Source organism: Mus caroli, chromosome 1 (genome assembly GCF_900094665.2).
Source record: "Mus caroli chromosome 1, CAROLI_EIJ_v1.1, whole genome shotgun sequence".
Taxonomy (NCBI): Eukaryota; Metazoa; Chordata; class Mammalia; order Rodentia; family Muridae; genus Mus; species Mus caroli.
The window spans coordinates 161,878,662-161,889,808 of record NC_034570.1 but is presented as its reverse complement, the minus strand read 5'-3'; the positions used below and the strand labels follow the sequence as shown (position 1 = coordinate 161,889,808).

Here is an 11,147-nt window from a genome sequence, read left to right as displayed (position 1 = left end):
CTCTCTCTCTCTCTGTGGTGTGTGTGTGTGTGTGTGTGTGTGTGTGTGTGTGTAGAAGATAGTGTTTAGGGATTGGCTTTTTCATTCCACTATGTAGGCCTTAGGACTCAAACTCAGGATATCAACCTTGGCCGCCAACCAGTTCACTGACAGGTCTGGTTCCATGCTGGCTCTGTCTTTCCCCCCACATAGAAAGACTGAAGAAGCCCAGTGTCACCAAGAGTCCTGTGCACAGGATGAACGGAATCTGCGAGGTTGTCCTGACCTGCTCAGTGGACGGTGGTGGAAACAATGTGACATACACATGGATGCCTCTACAAAACAAAGCTGTCATGTCCCAAGGGAAGTCGCACCTCAATGTCTCCTGGGAAAGTGGTGAACACCTGCCCAACTTCACATGCACAGCCCATAACCCTGTCAGCAACAGCTCCAGCCAGTTTTCTTCTGGGACCATCTGTTCAGGTCTGTCCCTCCCCCTCCTTCTCCCCCTCCCCTTCCATCCAGGCTACAGAAGCTGGGACTTTGATGTCCAGTGTTTGTGTTCTAAGCTGTTTATAAAAGCCAGTGGGAGACTATAGGACAGAATCCTATAGAGCATCATTTCAGTGCAATGGGATCCAGATATATAATTCTAAGGTTCTGATAGCTGCGTTGTTAAAAGCAAAAGGAGATAGATGTGTTAGTAACTACCTGTATCCAAATACTTCAGCGGCTGAGGCAGAAGAATTACAAATTTGAAGTCAGCCTGAGCTGCTACAAAGTTAGAATTTGTCACACACACACACACACACACAAAGTGGTGGATTTAATTCAGTTGGCAGAATACTTCCCAGTATGTGTGAAATCCTGGCTGTAATCCATAGCATTGCAAAAAACTGAATATAGAGGAACAAGTCTTTAATAACTGTAATCCCGGAAACTGAGAGATGCAGAAAGATCAAGGAGTCTGAGTACATCCTTGGCTACAAAGAGAGTTTGATATCAGCCTGAGCTAACAAGAGATCCTGTCCAAAGAAGTTAAAAAAAGAGGAAGTGATACAGGAAAATAATTACTTTTATAATACATTTTATTTAATCTAAAAGATCCAAAATATCAGTAGTTCATATGAACTTTGTATAAAATACTTATTAACATTTTAAAGGTCAGCATGTGCTTTATACTTAAGCCATATCTCAATTCAGATAATAAATTCTTATTAAAAGCTATTTTTAATTCAGATTCCATAAAATATACAGCTCAAAAATAAATGTATATATATCCAAGTCTTTTTCAAACTAACTCCAGTGTTTCAAAAAGAAACTGAATCACCCACCATTTGCCACTAAAATTTAAATAAAAATAAGCATTTTGTTTCTAAGCCAAACCAGCTATGTGTCAAAAGCCATGGTCTACTGGACAGTGCAGAATTCAAGGTTTGTAGTATAGAGTTATGGGAAGTGTGTGGAAAGGGATGCCAACTGTAGAAGAACGTGAGCTGAGTGTGCAGAGGAAGCTTTTCTGTTTTGTTTTGCTTTGCTTGTTCTGGGTTTTGCAACTGAGTATAGCCTTAGCTGGCCTGGAGCTCTGCCCATCAGTAGGCTAGCCTCCAACTCACAGGGATTCATCTGTCACTGCTAAGTGCTGGGAGTAAAGGTGTGTGCCACCATGCCTGACTCTGGTGGTTCCTAATAGATGTGAGCCACTACTCTAGAGCTCTGTGCATTTTCACACAATTAATTTTCACAGCAATCCAATACATGGAAGGCTTTTACCGTTTTCCCCATTCTATAAAGATACCGACAGAAGTATAGGAGACTTACCAAGGTCATACAGCAAAGGCAGTATTTTTAACTTAAGCCTGGCATTCTGTTCCTCCCCAGAAAATGCAAGAGAAAGGTAAAGTCTATCTGGGATGCAGGGTCGCTGGGGCAGGCTGAGTCTGGAAGACATCTCTAGAGCCTGGCTTCATAGGAATCTGAACCCTTTTTTCCTTGGGCTTATAACTTCTGTCTCACTTAGAGAAGAAGGCAGGGGTGCAGTGGTCAGGCCTGCTCTGAGCCTGGTGGAGCTCAACCAAATCTCATGTTAAGACTCTAGAGTCTGGGTAAGCCATACATCTTGCTGTGGAGTCTGCGTCTGCCTGTGTATTCTGGTAACCTCTTGCCTAGCAGGCTTGTTGGAAAATGGCTGTAGAATGAATACATGAACGTATGTATTTTTAGATTGTCACAGGATTTTGAAAGCCGATTAGGATGGTCACTGTGTTCTGTCAGTCATTCTCTCTGATTTCTCTGTCAGTATTTGCATTAATTAATATCCTCATTTTTTTTTCTCTTCAAGATCCCGAGAGAAACAAGAGGTTTTGGCTCCTGCTCCCCCTGGTTTTGCTCTTGTTGATGATCATTGGCGGTTGCTTCATTTTGAAGAAAAAGAAGCAGTGTAAATGTGCTAAATTCACTTTACCCACCCTTAGGAGCCTCTCTGTTTGGAACCTGGGAGGTTCCTCAACCTTCTCCCAATCCCCTGCTACTTCTCTGCTGGACCTAGTTTCTCCTCGGAGTGATGAAGAGGCCCGGCATTACTTGAGGGTCTTTAGCTAAAAATAATTGTAGCCCAACTGGAATTAGCTCAGATTTTGTAATTTTTATTATTCTATGTGTATGTGTGTTTTACCTGTGTGTACAGACATCATGTGTGCACTTGGTATCTTTGAGGGCCAGAAGAGGGCATCAGGGTCCTTGGAAGTGGAGTTACAGATGGTTGAGAGACAGCACATAAGTGCTAGGAACAAAACTCGGTCCTCTGGAAGAGTAGCCAGCCCTCTTAACCACTGAGCCATCTCTCCAACCCTAGCTTAGACTTTTGTAGAGTGTAGAGGAAGAACGGGGACATGATTTATTATTTTATGACTCAGTGGCCTTAATGGACAAATGTCAACAGAGGCCTGGAAACCACCAGATCTCCCCATATCTTACTTGTGTGATTCTCTGCAAGCCAGCTTGACTCTCCTCCTGCAATATAGCTGAGGGTCAAGGGGAGGGGTGTACTTCAGCACAGAAACCTGCATTTTCAGATATACACACATGAATGGCTCTCTAAAAGCTGGAGAGGGAGACTGTCTCCTTCCAACTTCAATTTGAAAAATGTAAGAAATATCTCTGATTACCCAAGTTGAAGTCATGTGGTTGCTGTTGGACCAATCACTGCAGACAAGGAGATAAGTACTCATAATTGGCATCTCCCTCTAGAATCTTAATATTGGAGCGATAATGGAGAATTTTCCCCAAAGAGCAGGCAGGCTAAAGGACACATGGCCCGGGAAGAATCACTTCTAGAAGAGTTAGAATTCTCTCTTCCAGGGAGATGCCAGGAAGTCCCACAGCATTCTTGGCAGATAACGATGACCCTGGGCTCTGGATACTGCTTCCCTTGGCCCTATGCCCACCTTAGGGTCCCCTCCTTGTCCATAGTCTCCCCCCCCTTTTCAGAAGCCTCTCCCCCTCTCCTTTGAGTCTCACAAACTCAAGACACCTCCCTACTCTCAGTCTCAATGACTTCTTTTACTTGGTTTCTCAGGTTCGTCTTTGGCCACCAGGTACAGGCAAGCCGAGGTCCCAGCTGAAATACCAGGTAATATCATCAGTAACTCTGAATATGGCCTCTTTGTGTCAGACAAAGCCTAGCTTCTCAAAGTGTAGTCATCTGACCAGCCATGTGGGTTACTTAGCACCTTGTTAAAAATGCAGAATCTTGATCACTACCACTCGAATACTGAATCCAAAGCTGTATTTAGGGGACCCACATGCCTGCTTAAGTTTGAAAATGCAGTATGCTGGAAGAAAGTGGTTTGGGAACAAAAGCTCCAGGAAGATGGATCCCTTAGAGTTAGTTGCTGGAACTAGGGGGTGTGGTCTGTCTGCTGGAGCCTCCTGGGTGCCTTGGATGTTGGCTGTCGCCACTTGAATGTGACCTTGGGTTATTTTCTTAATTTTGTGAGTACAGAAACAAAGGCTAAGTAATACAGTAAAGCTGTGATAGGAGCAAAGTCAGAAGCTTAATTAAAATTAGGCTCAAGACTCTTAACACTCAAGAACGGCCGTTCTCAAGCCATGGGTCACGACCCCCACAGAGGTCACATTTTAGATATCCTGCATTTCAGATATTTACATTATGACTCATAACTAGCAACATTACAGTTATGAAGTAGCAATGAGAACGTTTTATGGTCACCACAACATGAGGAACTACATTAAAGGGTCACAGCCTTCAGAAGGTTGAGAACCACTGTTCTAGAGCCTCCTCAGTGTGTTTGCAAGATGACCCAAGCTAAGGGGTGTGTTCTTGAAACAAACTCTATTCAACACTCAATTGCACAAAGCATATAAAAGCAGGACTGTTCCAGTGGGTGTTGGGGTGCAGAGCTGAGATGCTTGCTTTGACTTCCTCATGCCCATGCCATGGCATCCTAAATTACCACCTTGAACATCAGAGCTCTGGTATGCTAAAGAGCCCCTTATCCTGCCTCCTCAACCCACACCATGCTTCTAAAAACTCTCTGTTGTATCTCATGGAGGAGATCTATCAAGGAGACAGGGTCAGAGGAAGGCCTGGGGCTGAAGTCGTTATACAATGTAGAGTTTCTGAGAGAGAAATGCAAACCCCCAAAAAATGGGAATGGAAAAAAAAGAACCCATCAATGATTCCTCGTGGCTTTGTTGTGTTCTAAAGTCAACACATAGGAGTCAGATGTATGGATTCAGGTCAGGCAATCCCATTTAGACCCAACTTCTCTTCCCTACCAATGATAGCATCTCGGGTAATGCAAGCTCTAACTTTCATTTTCCTTATCAGGAAAAATGGGGATGCTTCATTCACTGTGAGGAGCAAAGTGGAATGATGTGCACGGTGGCCACTCGGTGACAATCATTACTGTTGTTCACTATTAGACCAACTCATACAAAGGCAGAGAAAGCACTAGGTAGTGGCAAGAACACCAGGACTAAGCCACTGCATTTAAATCTTGGCTCTATCATGTAGAGGAGGACACACTTAACCTTTTATATGATCCAGCTTCATTTCTGTGCTTCACGATGTTATAGCAGACCAAAGGCACTTGGAGCATTGCATGACACATCAGATACTTAGTGAATGGTAGGCATGTTTATTCTACATTTGGGTCAAATGAGCTACTTTATTTACCCCAAAGCAAGGTTGGTACCCAGTCGGTATGCCATGTAAGTTCCTTGAGATGGGCACCTGTACTGACTGCACTACACCCAGGCCATTACACTTGTTAAGTATTATAAGCGGATCCCTTTCTCAAGGGAGTAGGCTCCATGTTTCTGCTGAATGCCTTAATGGTGCTGTTCCCCACACGAGATACGCCCTGTCACTCATCAAAGCTTGCCTTTACTTTAAAGCCCACCTCAGTTCTGCCACTTTCAAGGTCTTCCTTGTTCTAATGAGTAGCATGTCCTCCCACCTCAGTACTTTCCTTACACCATCCATGTGATACCTACCAGAGACCGCCTTATACTAATAAGTAATAAATATTCATATATATGATTCCTCTTCCCCAGCTAGATAGTGAACTCCAGAACCAGATCTAATTTATCTTTGTGTTTCCCCAGAATCCCTGCCTGTGTCCTTGTTAGTTCTATTTACTTACAGTTTCTGGGAAGACCATAACACATTATATGAAGTGAACATGTATGTGTCAGATAAATAAATCATTTGGTGTTTGAAAAGGAGGAAGGAAGCACATAAAGGAACTCCCTAATGGGAAACAGATGTAAATTCCCCCAGCCTTGTGATCTGATCTAGGACAGAAGTTGGAGCAAGTTGGGTCCTTGTAGCAGATCAAGAAAGATGTGGGAGTTGACACACTTTTGTTAACCCTGCACAATGTGTTCTAGAAACCCCAACTGGCCATGGACAATTTTCTGTGCTCTCCCAACGGTATGAGAAACTAGACATGTCTGCTAAGACCACCAGGCATCAGCCTACACCCCCCTCAGATACCAGCTCTGAGAGCAGCGCAACAACAGAAGAGGATGACGAAAAGACCAGAATGCATAGCACTGCTAATAGTAGAAATCAGATGTACGACTTAGTCACCCATCAGGACATTGCACATGTCTTGGCCTATGAGGGGCAAGCAGAATATAAAGCAATCACTCCATATGATAAAGTGGATGAGTCTATGGATGAAGAGGACATGGCATATATACAAGTGTCCCTGAATGTGCAGGTGAGCACTTCTGACTAGCACATCTTCATCCTCCTTCTATTTCTAGGACTCTCTAGTGGCCTGGAGAAGTCCTTACAAACTGGGGGTCTGTCTAAGGATAGGTCAAGGACCATACAGACTGATGTCATACAGTTCAGCCATGATTACCAAACCATGAGAACCTTTGAAATGGAGGAACTCACTCTTAGGTCATCACTATGGGGAGCAAGAGAGTCGGAGATACTGTCCCCAGCACAAAAGCAACTCCCAGCTTCTGAGACTAGAACACAGTGGGTGTACTCTAGCCTCAACAGCTATGGGCTAAAAAGGAAAGGGGAAGCTCTCACTCAATGGATAATGCTAATCTGATACCTGTTACAGGGAGAGACCCCACTTCCTCAGAAGAAAGAAGACTCAAATACAATCTACTGCTCTGTGCAGAAGCCTAAAAAGGTGAGAACAATTTTCTTTTTCCCAAGACACATCAAGTAAGAAGGTGTTCCCAGTGTTTTTAACTGAAAGTCCTAGATTCCCATAGCTGAGGAACTCAGAACTGCTCAGTATGTACAGATCTGACACATTCTATGGTCAACAGAGGTGTCTGATGCACATCTGTGTGACAGAAGATTGAACATTTAATAATCAATTTAATATCTAATGGGGGTTAAATTGAATGTTAACATGTTTATGGGCTTTTTTATTTTTAGGGGAAGCATTTTCTGTTTGGTTCATTATCCTATGTATCAACTGGGTTGTAAATTTTGCTGCTGCTGTTGTATTAATGGGGATTTTTTTTCAGTTCTGTTATATTCTAGATTATCAGTCTTCTGCCAGATGTAGAGATTGCAATAATGCTTTCCCGATCTGTAGGTTCTCTGCACTCATTTAATTGTTGTCTTTGCTATACTAAAGCTTTTTAAATTCATGAGTCCCATTTGTTGATTGTTGGCCTTAGCTCCTGAACAACTAGGGTACTATTCAAGAGTCTTTAGTTACGTATACATCTTGAATCATTTCTCCCTTTTTTTCTCTAGAAGTTTTAAAGTTTCAGGTCTTTTACATTATGGCCTTCTATGCCCTGGGGTTGGTTTTGTGCAGAATGAGAAATAGGAATCTAGTTTTACCTTTATACATGTAGGCATGCTGCTCACCATCACTATTTGCTGAAGAGAAATAGTCTCCAGTGTGTGTTGTTGACATATTTGTCAAAAATCAAGTGCCTAGCTATGTGACTTTATATCTGGGTCCCCTACTTTGTTCTGTTAATCTGTGTGTATGTTTTGTGCCATTGCCATGCATGCTGTTTTTGACACTGTGTGACTTGGCTGGACTAGAACTTGAAATTAGGGATTGTGATATCAGCCAAAGTGCTTTTGCTTGGGATGATTTGGCTGTGTTTGTGCTTCCATGTGAACTTTAAGATTGTGTGTGTGTGTGTGTGTGTGTGTGTGTATGTGTGTATGATTGCATTGAGTCTATATATTAGTCTATATATCGCTTTGTGTTAGATGGCCATCTTTACAATATTGATTCTCTCAATCCATGAGCATAGAAAGTCTTTCTATCTTCTACCATCTTCAATTTGTTTAGTTGGTTTTAATTTTCATTGTGTATTCCTCTCACTTCCGTGGCTAGCTTTATTCCTCCTCTCACTTCCGTGGCTTTATTCCAAGGCTTTACATTGTTGGATCTGCTTGTTTGTTTCATTTTATTTTGTAGCAACTGTGAATGGCATTTTTCTCCTAATTTCTCTCTCAGCATATTTCCCACCTGTCTGTAAGAAAGCTACTGACTTCGTATGTCAAATTTCTCTCTTGGCCCCTTTGTTAAAAGTAGTTATCAATCTTAAGTGTTTTTTTTTTCTTAAATATGCCTCAGCAATGATCTTTGCTCTGAATCTGGATGATTACTTCATCCTTTCATCCTCACTTTCCTAAAAATGTTGAATCCTCTAACCCTTTTGCTGTTGAATCTACCCCCAAATTTCATCCAACCCCTATAAAACATTCAGTAAGAATATTTTTAACTCTATTTTTTTTCAAACACGCTACTTGTCTGTAATTAATGGTCCAGTCAGTACCATTTATTGAATGCCTTTTATTCACAATCATGTGGTGCTGTGATGATCCAGATGTGTTTGCAGCAGCACCCTGACCTTGAGGCTGTGTCTTTCATCAGTCATTTAATAAAAGAGGTTAAAGTTGAATTTGTCAGTGAGAGAAGGAGAAACACTATGTGATTACTTAATGAGTTGTTTGTGAAATTTCACAGGTTTTTTTCAAATGCAAATAGTAGCACATGTCACTGCACTGAGGGACAGAGAATCTGTCACTGTACTGAGGGATAGAGCAGCTGTCACTGCACAGAGAGATAAACCAGCTGTCACTGCACAGAGAGATAAACCATCTGTCACTGCACTGGGGGATAGAGCAGCTGTCACTGCACTGGGGGATAGAGCAGCTGTAACTGCACTGGGGGATACAGCAGCTGTCACTGCACTGGGGGATAGAGCAGCTGTCACTGCACTGGGGGATAGAGCAGCTATCACTGCACTGGGGGATAGAGCAGCTGTCACTGCACTGAGGGATAGAGTGGCTGTCACTGCACTGAGGCATAGAGTGGCTGTCACTGCACTGAGGCATAGAGTGGCTGTCACTGCACTGAGGCATAGAGTGGCTGTCACTGCACTGGGTGATAGAGCAGCTGTCACTGCACTGAGGGATAGAGCAGTTGTCACTGCACTGGAGGATAGAGCAGCTGTCACTGCACTGGGGGATAGAGCAGCTGTCACTGCATGGGGGATAGAGCAGCTGTCACTGCACTGGGGGATAGAGCTGATGTCACTGCACTGGGGGGATAGAGCAGCTGTCACTGCATGGGGGATAGAGCAGCTGTCACTCCACTGAGGGATAGAGCAGTTGTCACTGCACTGAGGAATAGAGTGGCTGTCACTGCACTGAGGGATAGAGCAGATACAACTTCAGGAGGAAAAAGTTGATACAACTTCAGGAGGAAAAAGTTGAGTTGGGCTTTGGAAGATGGATCCTCTGCCGGGTATGGAGTCATACAGAGCCTTAGATGTTTGAAGCTGGAGAGTTGCAAGTTTTAGGCCAACTGATCTATACAGCAAGACCTTGTCAGGAGAAGGAGGAAGAAGCACAACTTCTCAATAAACAGGACTCAATAAAAACCTACTCAGAGAGCAGGTTAGTTCGCCATCTTCTGCCCCCTCCTGACTTCAAGCCCATGGTTGAATGTTTAGGGATTTCTCTGTTGACTTTGGGAATTAATCTATAAAATTTACTACATTTCATAGCTGCTTCCCTCTGCAGTCTAATTCTTTGGGCCAAATTTACAGGTATGAATATTGATTTTACTTTGCTCCAACTTTTAATGTGGCCCCAAGCCACCACATGCAGCGCTACACAGCACCCCCACCGTACCCTACAGTAAGTAGAAACTAGTGTATTTCCTCAGCTATGTTCCTCACAAAATTTATCTGAGTTCAGGATTTAGAGGAATAGGAGGTCTAGTTCTGGGTCCAAGGCCATCATGTTTTGATCAGGAATTTCTCAAACCTATATTAATCATTTTCTAACACACATCTCTAGACAGTGTCTTGACACCTAACCTCCCCTACCCACCCCATCATCAGTTCAGATTTCATCTTCTCTGTAGAGTATTTGCTATAGAGTCTCTAGAACTGAGGTCTAATTGGAGCCTAACCTCTTTCATCTAAGTTATTATATACATGTTTGCCTCTTTCCTCTAGTTACAGGCAGAGACTCGGATCACTCAGTGGTAGCTCATGAAATGGAAAGTATTTTATTGCCATTTTTAAACTTGTAGAGTTGCTTCACTTAACCAACAAGTACTCCCCTACGGAGAGTCCAGCACATGGTCCTTAGCACTGGGAGTCTTTCCATAAACTATAAGATGGATGAGCCTCGTCCTGGCCTTGCATCTTACCAGCACCGCCTGAGGAGAGTCGGATTCTCCAAGGCTTTGTTAACCTTATTCTTGCATGTTCTTTTTAACTCATCCAGACGGCACAAACACCACAGCAAGATACTGAGTCTCCTGAAACCCCTACCTATGAAAATTTCACCTGAAGGGAAAAGCAGCTGCTACTTCCGGGGGTGAGGATTTGGAGAAAAACAGACATCATAAATCCTCCTGTTTCCGCAGAAAGGACGCATTGGAATTTCCTGCCATGGCTTAGACTTGCCTGAATTTCATGCCTTCTTCTCCTTGTCATTCGCCTTACCCCATGAGCCCATTTACAGGTCAGGCAGAGTCTCCTTGGAGCCTACAGGCTTTGAACACCCTGCCTTTGGATCTTTTTCATATCTGGGTTGCCTTGTCTGCCTTAGTGGGGGAGGATGCACCTAGTCCTGTTGAGACTTGATGTGCCAGGGTGGGTTGGTACCGTCTCTGAGGAGAAGGGGAGATGGGAATTGGGGGAGGGATGTGAGGGAGGGGCTGGGAGGAGGAGAGGCCTGTGGTCAATATGTAAAGTGAATAAATAAACTAATGAAGAAAAAAATTTAAAAAATAAACGCCCCCCCATAAGTTCATATACTTGAATACTTCAAGGCCTTGTTGGAAGTGTGTCACTGGGGGGTGGGCTTTAAGTTTTCAAAAGCCCAGCCAGGCCCAGTGTATTTCTCTTCCTGCTGCTCATGAATCAAGATGTACTGCTGAATCAGCTACTTCTTCAGCACCGTGTCTGCCTATGTGCCACCATGCTCCCCATCGTGATGATAATGGATGAAACTGTAAGCAAGTCCCAGTTAAATGCTTTCTCTCATAAGAGTTGCCGTAGTCATGGCGTCACTTCACAGTACTAGAACACTGTCTACAACAGCCAGTTTGTTAGGTCATTGAAAGTATCAGTGCCTTAGCGTAGCATCATGGGAAAAGCTCAGCAGTCAGATA

At 43.4% G+C, this 11,147-nt stretch overlaps 1 protein-coding gene across 1 annotated transcript in view; it reads left to right on the top strand.

Moving 5' to 3' along the window:
- Nucleotides 1-10,757, top strand: part of Ly9 (lymphocyte antigen 9) — an 18,020-nt gene extending 7,263 nt beyond the window's left edge. The window contains exons 5-10 of the mRNA XM_021162309.1: nt 193-462; nt 2,321-2,419; nt 3,557-3,610; nt 5,896-6,230; nt 6,591-6,662; nt 10,256-10,757. Coding sequence (XP_021017968.1) covers nt 193-462; nt 2,321-2,419; nt 3,557-3,610; nt 5,896-6,230; nt 6,591-6,662; nt 10,256-10,321 — 896 coding nt within the window. The 3' untranslated portion in view covers nt 10,322-10,757. The remainder of the gene's footprint in view (nt 1-192; nt 463-2,320; nt 2,420-3,556; nt 3,611-5,895; nt 6,231-6,590; nt 6,663-10,255) is intronic.
- The last annotated feature ends 390 nt before the right edge of the window (nt 10,758-11,147 follow it).